The 14,025-nt window shown below is 35.8% G+C and overlaps 1 protein-coding gene across 1 annotated transcript in view; it reads right to left on the bottom strand.

The window, feature by feature from the left end:
• The window catches only part of Zmat1 (zinc finger matrin-type 1), a 39,282-nt gene that overhangs the window by 11,808 nt on the left and 13,449 nt on the right, over positions 1–14,025 (bottom strand). Inside the window, 3 exon segments of the mRNA XM_042667414.1 lie at positions 8,555–8,729; positions 8,810–8,911; positions 11,655–11,761. Of these exon segments, the coding sequence (XP_042523348.1) occupies positions 8,555–8,729; positions 8,810–8,911; positions 11,655–11,761 (384 nt within the window).

Consider the following 14,025-nt stretch of genomic DNA (forward strand, 5'->3'; position numbering starts at 1 on the left):
GGTAGGGAAGAGTTGGGGAGGTAGGGAGGGAAGGAATGGTAGGGGAAAAACAAAGTAGGAGGCAACAATGCTCAATAAGAAATGAAATCATTACCTTACTCATGTAACTGTAACTGCTCCATATATATAAAAATATATATGGAAAAATTTTAAGTGAAGAAAAGAGTTCAAAGGATAAGTAGGCAAAAGTGTCATAAATGTATCCACTTGATTTAGAAATCTGGTGGGCACTGTAAGGAATATTTTCAATCAAGTGGAAAAGTAGAGATGTAAATGCTGAAGAAATGTGTGCCAACAAATGAATGAGTTGAGGAATGGGTGAATACAAGTGAAGACAGTAAGAACACGTGCACACACACACACATACATACAGTCTTGGCTAAAAAGAATGTTGTACTTAAAGAACTTTTGAGTTAAGCATTACTTCTAAGCATGAGATTTTAAAATGCTTTTTTTCCATGTAAAAGAAGACACAGAATATAATATTCAGTGTTAAGTTTCTGTCTATTGTTACTACTGCATAAACTATACTACTTTGCATTTATATTGTCAACAGCTGTTAAATTTATCTTGGATTATCATGCTATCACATAAAATTTTAAAATAAAAAGAATTACTTCTAAGCCTATCACCAGCAGCTCATGCCTGTAACCCTAGCTACTCAAGAAGCTGAAATCTGAGGATCATGGTTCAAAGCCAGTCCAGGCAGTAAAGTCCATGATATGCTTCTCTCCAATTAATCACCAAAAAGCCAGAAGTAGAACTGTGGCTCAAGTGGTACAGTGCCAGTCTTGTCCAAAATAGCTCAGGAACTGTGCTCAGGCCCTGTGTTCAAGCCCCAGAACCAACACAAAACAATTACTTCTAAGTAACCCTTATCTGATGGCCAATTCTTTCTTGTCTGATAGCGAAGAGGGTTAAGTGTAGATCAATACAAGATTATTATTGGAGATTTATATTGCTTAAAATTATTGCTAATGGTTAAATGAAGAAAAAATAATTAAAAAGGACTACAGACTCAAAGAGGTTTAATACCTAGACTACATAGGAACTCATTTTCTAAATGTACATAGTTTGCTATAGAATAGCTCAGTATCTTAAATTCAGAAGTAGAAAAAAAAGTGGGGAGTGAAGTTGATCCAGAGTTGATACCTTACTACTAGGGAGTGAGAGAAAAACATTGAAATGCATGTAAAGCTTTCTAGAATGTTCTCATATTAATGTGTGAGGTAATAGTAGTAGAAATGTAGTGAAACAATTAGGGAAATAGTTCTAAGATTTGATAATACTTGCTGATGGAAAGCATGTAGGGAATTAAGTGGTCAGAGATGTCCATAAAGATCCTAGTACAGGGACTAATTAATGCTGGTACTACTAGAAAGACAGAAACTTGGAAAATTCAAGTTGGTTTTTACAAAGGATCAGTAATTTAATTTTAGATATGTTGAGATACAGGTGAGGGTGCTATATCGAATTCAACAATGGAGCTAGAAATTAGCAAGATAAGTGAAACAAGTACAATAAATAAATAATACATACATACTTTGGTTCCATATTTTTGTGGTACCCATTCCTGTGTTAGTAAGATCTTGGTTGGATGAAGGACAATAAAACACAGTGAGAATGATCAAGAAAAAGGGAAGACATTAGATATAAGAGAAATACATCCAAGCAAGAGCAGATAGAGGAAGGCAAAGACAGAGAGAAGAACATGAACAAAATGTGAATAGTTAATAAGCCATGTTATTTTTACTTACCATGTTCTCAATTGTACTATGGATTTCTGCTTTCTATTTTCTTTAAAAATTATCATCATATAATTTAATTTCTCCAGTTATTTTAAAATTTTAATTATTTAGGGTTATTGAATCAGTAGTCAAGATAGAGAAAATCTGTCCTTCGAAAATTGCTTCAGAATTTAGTGTGGAGACTTCAAGAACTGGGTTACATTAATTAAACTGATGATAATTTCTAAATTCTTCAGGGAGTATAAATGAACTCTCCTTTGGAGACAAGATTGTGAGCACTTCTTATAGTTGAGTCACTTTAAATTTACATAATGCTACTAAACCAGAAACTATTTCAGAAACCTTCAGATCAGGGACAGGAAAAATTCCTTAACAAGTGGAAGGAAGTTGGCTATATTTTCCAAGCATCTACTTTCAGAAGCCCTATTACTTCTATTCTGAACTTGCCCAAATCAACATTATTTAAAATCCTAGACAAAACAACATATCTCTATAGACTTTTGCAGGAGATATATCAATCTATATTAAACAGTAGGAAATTGAAATAGTACATACTAACACTCAAAAATAAAAACAAACAGTTCTTCTGTCTCATTGTTTTATGTCTAACACTGGAAATATGGATGCATTAGATGAAGTGTTTTCTCTCAAAGACCTCACATTGTAATGGGGGTGGGGGTGGGGAAAACATATAGAGAAATTCAGGTTAAGGAAGCACAGAAAACTGGCTTTGAAGGAAGTGAAAAGGCTTCCAGGTAACAGAAGCATGTTTAAGAATAAGTAGGAGTTATCTAAAAAAAGATTGTGGAGATAGTCAAGGCAATATGGAAACACACAGAGAGGTATAGATAAGAAATTAATGTTATTCTGAAAACTATAAGCAATTTTCAGGTAGTAAACCACATAGATCATGGCAGGAGATAGTAGATGGCAAGTTTGGAAGAGGCTAGTGACAAGAGGGTATAAAGGTATGAGCATAAATTTAATGTTTAAAGATAGAGTGGGTGCTTGGCACTGATGGCCCATGCCACTAAGTCTGGCTACTCAGGAGGCTGAGATCTAAGGATGGTGGTTCAAAGCCAATCCTGGCACAAAAATCTATGAGATTCTAATAAAAAATTAACTGGCAAAAAGACAGAAGTGGAGTGAGCAAAACAAAACAGAAACAACTAAGAAACCGAGTCCAGACAATGGCCATGAATACAAGCCTCAGTGCGCTCACAATCGCTCATTGTTCTCTCTCTTTCTTTCTCCCTTTCTCTCTCTCCCTCTCTTTCTCTCTCTCCCTCTCTCTCCCTCTCTCTCTCCTCTCTCTCTCTCTCTCTCTCTCTCTCTCTCTCTCTCTCTGTCTCTCTCTCTCTCTCTCTCTCTCTCTCTCTCTCTCTCTCTCTCACACACACACACACACACAAAGTAGACTCAGGTAATACAGCACTTGCCTAGCAAAGTGCCGAGTTCAAAACCTAGTATAGACAAAACAAAATATTTACTAGGTGCCAGTAGTTCATGCCTATAATCTAAGCTATTTGTGAAGCTGAGATTGGGAGGAATATGGTTTGAGGCTAGCCTGGGCAGAAAAGGTCCCAAGACTCTTTCTAAACTAAGAGCTGACACAGTGGAATCTATTTATTATCCTAGTAATGGTGGGCACTCTAAAATAGACACATTATAACACAGGCAAGGGAGATCCTATCTCAAAAATAACAAGTACAAAAAAGGACAGAGATGTGGTTCAGAATGCCCGCCTAACAAGCACAAGGCCTTGAATTCAATCCCCAGTGTCACACACAACACACAAAAGCAAGGCTGGGAGCTAGTGGCTCACTCCTGTAACCCTAGATACTCAGGAAGGCTGAGATCTGAGGATCGTGGTTCAAAACCAGCTAGGGCAAGAAAGTCCATGAGATTCTTATCTCCAATTAACCAGCCCAGGTCCTGAATTCAAGCCTCATGACCAACAAAAACAAAACAAAACAGAAAACAGTGATGGAGTTTTTTTTGTCAGTCATGGGGCCTGAACTTTGGGACTGGGCGCTGTCCCTCAGCTCTTCAGCTCAAGGCTAGTGCTCTACCACTTGAGCCACAGCACCACTTTCAGCCTTTTCTGCTTATGTGGTGCTGAGGAATCAAACCCAGGGCCTCATCCACACCAGGCAAGTACTCTACCACTGAGCCACCTTCCCAGCCCTGCTGATGGACTTTTAAGAAGAAAAGTGATATAGAAACATGTGTTTTATTGCAACAATGAGAAGTACAAGTTGTCATGTCGAAAACGAACTTTACAACTTTGGTGGGACGGGCGGGGTGGGGGGGGGGGGGGGGAAGGTGGGAAGGGATGGGAAGGGTAAACAAAGGAGGAGGCTGCAATGCTTGATAAGAAATGTACTCATTATCTTGCCCATGTAATTGTAACCCCTCTTTACAGTATGTTCACAATAAAAAAAAAAAATTGAAAGAAAAAAGAAAATGGAAATAGTTGGGGTTAAAAAAAAGAAACATGTGTTTTAACTGAAACACTCTAGCATTTAAATTGAGAGTGGATTTGGGAGACAAAACTGGGTTAGCAACAGTTGGTCATTTTGGTAATATTTAGAGTAATGTTTCTCAAAACTCAATGAGCATAAATCACTAGAGGTCTTGTTAAAATGACAATTCTGGTCCAGTTGGTGTGTACTGGGACCTCAGATTCTTCTTTTCTAACAAGCTTCCAGGGGATGTCAATGGTACTGCTCATAGTCTGAGTAGCAAAACTCTAGGAAGAAATGAAAGACGAAAATTAGAAATGGGGGCTGGGAAGGTGGCTCAGTGGTAGAGCGCTTGCCTTGCATGCCTGATGCCCTGGGTTCGATTCCTCAGCACCACATAAGCAAAAGGAAAAAACCGGAAGTGGCGCTGTGGCTTAAGTGGTAGAGTGCTAGCCTTCAGCTGAAGAGCTGAGGGACAGCGCCCAGGCCCAGAGTTCATGCCCCACAACCGGACCCTCCCCCCAAAAAAAAGAAAAAAAAGAAAATTAGAAATGAAGGGTGTAAAAATTAGAGCTGGAGATAAAGGTATAGTAATATTCAGAGGTAAAATGACCACAGCTTAATATTTCATTATATATAGAAAGTGAAGAAGGCGCTGTTGGGAAGATTACAGTTAATTGTAGGTCCTACTATGGACATGTGAATTTGATGCCTTTGAAGTGTCCAGGTGAAAGAGTAGTTTCCATTTAGCCAATGTCAGTCTCAGTCTTAATGGAAAAGTCACAGCATGCTAAAGGGATACAATGGAAAAGTCACAGCATACAAAAGGGATCTAAACCACAGAAATAGCCTGAATCATGTTTGTAGAGTAAGTCCAAGAATGGAACCATGAGACATCTAGGTAATGAATAAAACAGAGCCAATATACAAAGTGGACAAGAAACAGAAACGCAGGCAAATGAACTGATCATAAGGAGTTCTATATAGGACAAAGAATAGAGGTTCAAGTAAACAGGAGCAATGGACATTTTACACAAAGCAAAAGGCTCTAGTAAGTAAAGAAATGAAAAGTAATTGTGAGCTGAGGATAAACTACGAGTAATGAGGTGTCTGTGGGAGGAATTTTTTAAATATGATTAGAAGAGTAAGTGGTTTAGTCTTTATATTGTGCCTGAATCATTTCGCCTTCCCATTTCTAATAACCAAAAATTTAAATAATGTTTCACTCCTTTACCTCACAAAGATATATATTCAAAATTATGTCTACTACCTTGTGAAATTGAGGCAGTGTTTTTAACTCGACTAGTTTACATAAGTTTACATATTTGTTCCTTCAGGAAAAGTAGTCCAGCAACCAAGAGATACTTACACCATACTTAATGAATGAATGATGTTGCCAAATATGAATTTCAAATACTTTCTTGAGTTTTCAAGATAACATGGAATCATGTGAATACCTAAGTTTGATTTGATTAATAACTGTCATCCAAAATGTTTTAGGTATAATTTCTAGAAAACAATTCAAACTACATGGACTTGAAAGTCATCACTTCTCTAAAATTCTGTGATTCCAGGAGTGCTATCACTTCTTAATCAACAGAAGTAATGAAGTATAAAATAAAGTAGTATGTTTTATTTTTTTATTTTTTATTATTTTTGGGGTCCGGTCGTGGGGCCTGAACTCTGGGCCTGGCCACTGTCCCTCAGCTCTTCAGCTCAAAGCTAGCGCTCTACCACTTGAGCACAGTGCCACTTCCGGCTTTTTTCTTTTTGCTTATGTGGTGCTGAGGAATCAAACCCAGGGCCTCAGGCATGCAAGGCAAGCGCTCTACCACTGAGCCACCTTCCCAGTGCCAAGAAGTATGTTTTATAAAATACAAACTTCCTGTGACAGAGTTCCCAATAATTTTCCTGTTTAACACTTGAGTTTAATTTTTCTGGAAAAGATTTCTATCTTATCTTGTCTACAAATGACTTCTTAGCTTCATATCTTTTGTGATTTCTTTCTCCCACATAATGTTGGTTCATCAGTGGACAGAACTCACAATACTTGTTTGGATTATTCAAGTTCAAAGCACTGACTGTAGGAAGATGGTGCAATCCTGATTATAATCTTACCTGGAGGAGGTTTGACAGCAAAGGGCTTCAAGAAGGTTGATGCTGTAGAGAAGGGAAAACGTGCACCTGCTGAAATAGTTGTAATGAGAAATGATCAACAGGGATTCAGATATTAGAACTACATTCATGATAAAGTGTTAAAGAAACTTTGAATTCTCTAAAAACACTCCATTTTTGGATTTGGTCAGCAAAGCACTACTAGACAAAGATATTTAATAATAAAGAATTCCTTCTGTGACAATGCAAATTGATTAGTCTATCACCAAATTTGTTAAATAAAGACCTGGAAGGAAATAAGTGTTCTGTATAAGAAATTGACTACATATATTTATTTGAAGAACCAGTGATAGCATGGGAGCCATATCAAGACTGAAAATAGTGAGGGTAAGTCAGATAGCACCAAATTCTAAGTTGATATTTTTCTTGAATAACATAATAAGTAATCTATTCTAACTATATTTGCAAAACTGTAATTAGAAATGTAAAATTATGTATATATACTATATATATATCCACATAGTTACAACTCCAGTTGTTTTTTTGCTCTTTCATTTGTTCTCTTGAGAACAAATCAATGAATTTTGGGGACTGGAGATAAGACAAAATGTTCAAAATATCTCTCTTACATTGCATATTAGGTTACTTCTAGATGGGCAGACATAATAAACAAATGTACAACACTTTAGAGAGATTAGAATAAATTTAACACTAATTCTGTCTTCACTCATTAAGAAAACAATGAGCTTTAATAATGTTTCTAATGGCAGTGACTATCGCAAAACATTAATCATCATTTCTTTGATGTAGCATACAAACTTATTGAATTTTTCAGAATCCACTCTGCCATCTCAGGACACTTTGGTCAAATTTCTCATATGTGCTAGAATCCCAGTCTCTCTGAAAAGGCATCTGCATCTTTGTGATTTAATATACTGTAATTGCTCAGGGACTACTGATTCATGGTGCTAGTGGGAGTTTTTAATGTTCATGAGAAGAAAGGTTATCAGGATAAAAGATTCATTAACTTTTCTTAACTTATGGTTATAGTTAGGAAATACCATATTTTTATCTATATTATGATAAAGACATTAGTCTGAACATACATGTGAGAAAGTATTTTGGAAAATAGTATAGCAAAATATAGTGGCAATGGGCTGAGATTTTATGGTTTCTTTAGAAACTGAAATAACTCTAGTTTCCTACTGTTGTTTATAGCAGTGTGGCAAATCAGTTGCTTTTATTTTGAGAGAGAGGGATAAAACATAAAAAAAATCAGCTAGTATTTATAATCTCCAAAGAAAAGAGATAGAGAACAAAAGGAGATATAGATTATGAACCAAGATACAGTAAAGCCATCAGCACAACCATGTTTATTGCAGCACTATTCACTCTAGTCAAAGTATAGAAGCAACCCTGATTCCCCTAAATACACAAATGGATCAAAAACATGTGCTATATATACACACGATAGAATTTTACTCATCCATTAGAAAGAATGATATTGTACCATTTGTAAAGAAATAGGCAGACTTGGAAAAAATTATGTTAAGTGAAGTAAGTCAGGCCAAGAGAGACAAAGGTTCCATGTTTTCCCTTATATGTGGATGGTAGATTTAGCTTACAAATTCATAAGTAAATACATTGGGTGGCATTTGTATCAACAGAAATATAATACATTCAGAAGATGTCTCAAATGGTGTAATTTCTTAGAAAGGCGAAGTCAAAGTTCAGGAAAATAAACAAAAACAAGGTCAATACTCAAAGGGGTGGGGTAGGGCCAAGAGGAAAAGGGTAGACAAATGAAGCAGAGCAAATGCAGATAAGAATCCAGTGTATATCCTATAAAATTAAGAAGAGGGATGTGTAGGGGAAGGATGGGTAAGAATGTTGAAAGGGGTGATATTGATCACAATATATTGTATTCATAAATGGCTTTGTTAAATGGCAACTCCTTTATACAGTTGAAGACAACAATTTAAAAAGTAAAAAAAAGAGATGCAGAAAGTACAAGAGAAGTGACTGAGCAAAACAATAGTCAAAGTTTTTAAACTGGAGTATTCAAGGTGTACTGACATTTTGAAACTTCTTTGTACAATTACTTAATAATATAAAAGTAAAAAAAAACACAAAAGTTTTCCCAATAAAAATAGATGATAGAGCTGGTGGGGTAGAAGGGGATTGAGAAGATTCTGTATGCAAGACAAATAGGGAATAGAACCTTACTCATCATTGGTTGAAATCCTGGTGGAGATATTTGATTGCATTCTTCCATTAATTGCCTCTGTCTTTTAGCATGTATCTTCCCCTCACAGTGAGAATGAGTGACAACTGAGGAGCTAAAAATCATGTTGCAGGGATCACAAAATTTGTTTCTGTCCACTACTTCATTCTCATGCATCTGAAATAAGCAAAGTCTTGTTGGAAAGAGTAAAATAACCTCAAGGTTTAAAATTACCACACTCAACATAGAAAACTCACCTGGAAATTCTCAACATACATCTTGCTTTTCTTACCAGGTACTTCCTTTTGTTCCCAACACATTTGAAAATAAAATCTAACGTTTTGAGCATGTTTTTCACTCTGGAAAAAAAACCAATATAATAGGACTTTGTTAATCCATAGCAGAATCATTGCTATTAAATCTTTCTGAATTTCAGGACAGCATGTAAGTTTTAATATATTTCATCTGCATTAATTCTATGGAAGAGTTCCATATACTCTCACATTCCTAAATCTCTGTTAAAGTAAAATTAATTCTACCATGGACAAGGTAATAATTTTTATATTCTTCCTTTTGTCAGAGGCTCCTGGTTACTACACAGTAAACAAATGTTTAGTTAAATTCTTGTACAATGTTTCCAGCTTGAAGAGTATATTTTCTAGCCTCCTTTCAGCAAACTATAGACATATATCTAGAGTGTGGCCAACAAAATATATGATAGCCCTTTGTACAATCAACACACACTAATTACTATTTAATCCTAAGTGTTGTGTGAAACTTTTGGGAAGCTGTGAGATAATTTTTCTATTCTTCTTGCTTCTAGAATTAAGCTGCAAAGGATGAAGTTCCAATAGTCATCTTGGACCATGGGTGGCCGTGAAAACAAAAGCTTATTCATCAGAGTATAAAGACAAAATGCCAAGCTACCTCATTGTGTCATGGAGTTTTCAAATAAATCCTTCACCGTCTATCTCTCAAATTGTTTTATTTGAGGAAGTAAAATATTTTGCACTCAAGCCAAGCAACATTGGAAACAATCGCTGAAAAAAATGTATAGTGAAATATGTAAAAATAAATAAGATGTTGGTGTAGGAAAAAGGGAAACTAGAACTTCTTGAACATATTATTTGAAGCAATTATTCTCTCTATAAAATTTCAAATTGTGGAATATATTCACCATGATGTGGCAGAAAAGAAAGACTACAATTGAAGCCCATACTCACCATCTAGTTTCAACAGATATTAACATTTTGGTTCATTTTTTTTCACATCAACTTTTTTTAAGTGTCTAAAATTTTCAGATAGAGGGGCTGGGAAGGTGGCCCAGTGATAGAATGTTTGCCATGCATGCATGAGGTCCTGGGTTCAATTCCCCAGCACCACATAAGCAAAAAGAAAAAAGCTGGAATTGGCGCTGTTGCTCAAGTGGTAGAGCGCTAGCCTTGAGCTGAAGAGTTGAGGGACAGTGGCCAGGCCCAGAGTTCAGGCCCCACGACCGGACCCCCCTCTAAAAAAAATTTCAGATAGAGTCCCATACCCTCATGCCCACAATCTTTTCCTCTCTCTCCTCATAGGTACATACTAACTCAAAGTTGATGTATAATATTTTCTTTCAAGCTTTTATTCTTTTATAACATTTGCTGGTGACTATACAGTTTATACACTGCTGAACTTATGGATAGTAAAATTCGTATTTTAGGAATTTGCTGCATATCTTTTCTCAATTTTCTTTCTTTCTTTCTTTTTTTGCCAGTCCTGCAGCTTGAACTCAGGGCTTGGGCAATGTCCCTGAGCTTCTTTCGCTCAAGGCTAGCACTCTACACTTAAGCCACAGCTCCAATTCTGGCTTTTTCTATGTATGTGGTACTGAGGAATTGAACCCAGGGCTACATGCATGCTAGGCAAGCACTCTACCACTAAGCCACATTCCCAGCCCCTCAATTTTCTTTTGATAGCTCAATATCATATCTGTCTCACTACTAATTCTAATTCTTTGTGTTATATTGTCTGAGAATGTGCTAGGCACATATTTTACTTAACTCTCATAAGTATGATGAGGGAGATTTTCACTATTCCTATTTTTTTGAGGTTCAAGAAACATGCTCAGAGAGGCAAAACCACTTGCCCTGGGTTACATAAGTAGTCATTTGTAGAGTGAAGATTTAAACCTACTTCATCTCAATCCACATACAACACAATTTCCCTCAGTAATTCAATCCCAGTGAACATCTGAAACAAAATATGATTGTGAATAAGAGAGGCAATAAGTGAAACAAAATAAGGTGTTTAAAAAAATAGAAGTGAGGGTGACATTGCCCAAAAAGAAATGTACTCCTAACATGACTTACGAAACATTACCCCTCTGTACTTCACCTAATAAAAACAATTAAAATGTAAAAAACAATTTTAAAAAGTAGAATGGGAATTACATTCGTTTGAAATAAATGTATTTAGTACTCTTGATAATCTAAATATTAGATATGAGACAAACCTAATATTTCATTTGATGATACAGAATTTGAAGCAGTGCCAAATGAAAGAGCACTGAATATGAAATCAGATCATTTTTAAGCTTAGTCATGCTGGTGAATACCTATGAAAAAATCACTTTGAGTTTCAGATTTCTAATTTATAAACTAAGACTAAGAACACTAAAAATTTTCTCTTCTGGCTCTAGAATTCTCTGGTTCAGTGTTTAAAAACATGTATCCAAGTCAAAACTGGTTTATTTTGTTTCTATAGTCTCCATTTGTTGTAAAAGAAGATTATACATGTTCTATAACATCCTTTGATTCACAGTAACAATTTCCTATTCAAGTGTTATAATGCCTTTTTTATATTTACTATGAGGACAATCAACATAAAGGGACACAGAATAATGTAATGAAAAGAAAATGACCATTGGGTTCAAAACAACTGAGTTTAACCTGGATTCCCCAAAATTTAAGGTCGTATGTTGCTGTCTTTCTCTGAGCCAATATTTCCCTCCATGAATGGAAATATTAGGCATTTTTTGTAATAATAAAGTAAGACGTTTTATAAGAAGTTACTTGCCACATCAAAAATTTGCCATACACTCTTTTCCTGTTATATTTAACCAACCTTATAATGGGAAATCCTCTGGGATTCAAACTGCAGCACCACTCCACAAATATGACAAAAATCATTTGTAAAAAGTTCAGCCTTCCTCTGCTCATTCCAAGTAATATCTATGAATAGAATAAAAAAACTATCACATTAACAAATCTTTACAGGCACAATTTTTATTCCATGATTGCATATTATTTCACAGTATCACTTCATGTTTTCAAGTTTGTGGGGTTGCAGTAATAGCTTGTCAAGTATTCATTTTAGTATATATATATATATTAGATAAGCTTCTAATATCTTCCATGGTAAGAGTTAGTCACTTTAGTATTGTAAGTTTAGGTGATAAATTTGAGGGCACCAGTAACGTTACAAGCTTCATAGAATGGGGGATCAATAATTAAAACATAAACTTTAAAATTATAATAGTTGTTATTTTATGCAGGTAATATTTATAGCAGGTAATACTAAGAAATGCACTGTTCTAAGACTAACACTTGTATAAATACTAGCACACTCATTAGGCCAAACAAATCTCACATAACTCCACCCTCAAAATATCAAGTAATGATCATGTATTAAGATCTAAAAACTGATGTAGTGTTTTTCCCTGTAATGAATAGTACATGTCAAATATTTTTTGTATTTACACACTTAACATACAAATTCCCTAACAGCTTCCAAGTGTTCTGAACAAGATTGTTACTTTATAGTGTATGAATCACAGAACATTAAAATTTTACTTATTATTTGGCTATTTAAATAATTAAGTTGGTATTATGCACAATTTCATGGAGACAGTAAATTTATGTTAAATAGATAGAAAGTTGTAGAACAAACATAATACATCCAATTCATAATACTAACAGAACTTAAATACATAGAAACTAAATTTAAAACATGTTAGCTTTAGTTAACCATAATCTTTGGCTCCAGATGAGATTTTTTTTTCCAGACTCAGACTCCATATTGGCCCCAGCACCAGGCTCCAGACCTGTCTCTATGGCCCTTGGCTCCAAAATATCCAGGGTTCAATCCTTTTTCACAAAATTCAGGGCACAGGCTACTCGATTAAACCCTAGCGACAAACTGAACTCCTTGGACTGAAGCTCCAAGTCCACCCTCGAATGCTCGGGTGCCAAGTCTGTAATAGTGGCTCCAGGTTCCCAGCCTACCACAGAGCTAGGTTAGCACTTGCAGATTCAGGCTGAAGGCTCTTTCCAGTACCCTGTAAATTCCTATATGTTCAGGCTTCAGACTAGCCTCTGCAGGAAGAACCAGACCTGCCTTTGTGCATCCTAGCTTTAGGTCTATTCTTAAAGACATGAAAAATATCTATTATACTGTGTACATGTTCTAAGTTACATCTTGAGGACCTACCTGTTGCTGACCAAGGAACCAGACTAGCCAAGGAATCAAGCAGCAAGTTCTCCTTAGAATCACATCAGGAGACCTGCCCCAAATCTCTGGTCAGGTTATCCTTTGGAGACAATATGCCATATTATATAAATAATATACTAAGGAATAAGGAACCACTAATTTAGATATTTAAGAATTCCTAAATAATATGCTGATTTATTTCCTATATCAACCCATAATTACAGGTTGACCTACTATTAAGAAAGTTTTGAAATTGACACTCAGATTGGTGAATATCTGGTTGAATTTTTAATCCAGCCTTTCATTCCTAGTCATCAGTTACATGAAATTACTGGTTCCTCTCTAACTTTTCCTTTAGAGTAGTATTGATTAGCCAAGCACTGATGTCGCATGCCTATAATCCTAGCTACTCAGGAGGCTGAGATATGAGGATTGAAGTGTGAAGCCAGCCCCAGCAAAAAAAAAAAAAAAGTCTACAATTAAACATCAAAAAGCCAGAAGTGGAGGTGTGTCTCAGGTGATAGAGAGCCAACCTTGAGAAAAAATCATAAGCAAGAGCAGGAGGCCTTGAACTCAAGCCTCGGTCTCACACACACACACACACACACACACACACACACACACACACACACACACACACACAACGCATGCATGCATTGCATAAGCTACTGTCTTTAACTCAGTTTCTCAGAAAGAGTTTGATTTGCTTTAATTTTTCTTCCTTCCTTCCTTTCTTCCTCCTTCTCTCCATCCCTTCCTCCTTTTCTTCCCTTTTTGGCTCAAAACAACAAATTTATTCTTTAGCACCTCTGGAGGTATGAATGAAGTCCAAAATAGGTCTAGTAGACATGAATTCTTTTTAAAACATTTAAAAAACCATTTTACGAGCATAAATGAATTGCACAAAAGAGTCTTAGTGTGATATTTATGATATGCACACAATGTGCTTTGGCCAAATTCACCATGCCCACTTTGGTTCATTTTTCTTTATGAAAAGATATTTTCT

Source organism: Dipodomys spectabilis, unplaced genomic scaffold (assembly GCF_019054845.1).
Source record: "Dipodomys spectabilis isolate Male_0828 unplaced genomic scaffold, ASM1905484v1 ptg000399l, whole genome shotgun sequence".
Lineage (NCBI taxonomy): Eukaryota > Metazoa > Chordata > Mammalia > Rodentia > Heteromyidae > Dipodomys > Dipodomys spectabilis.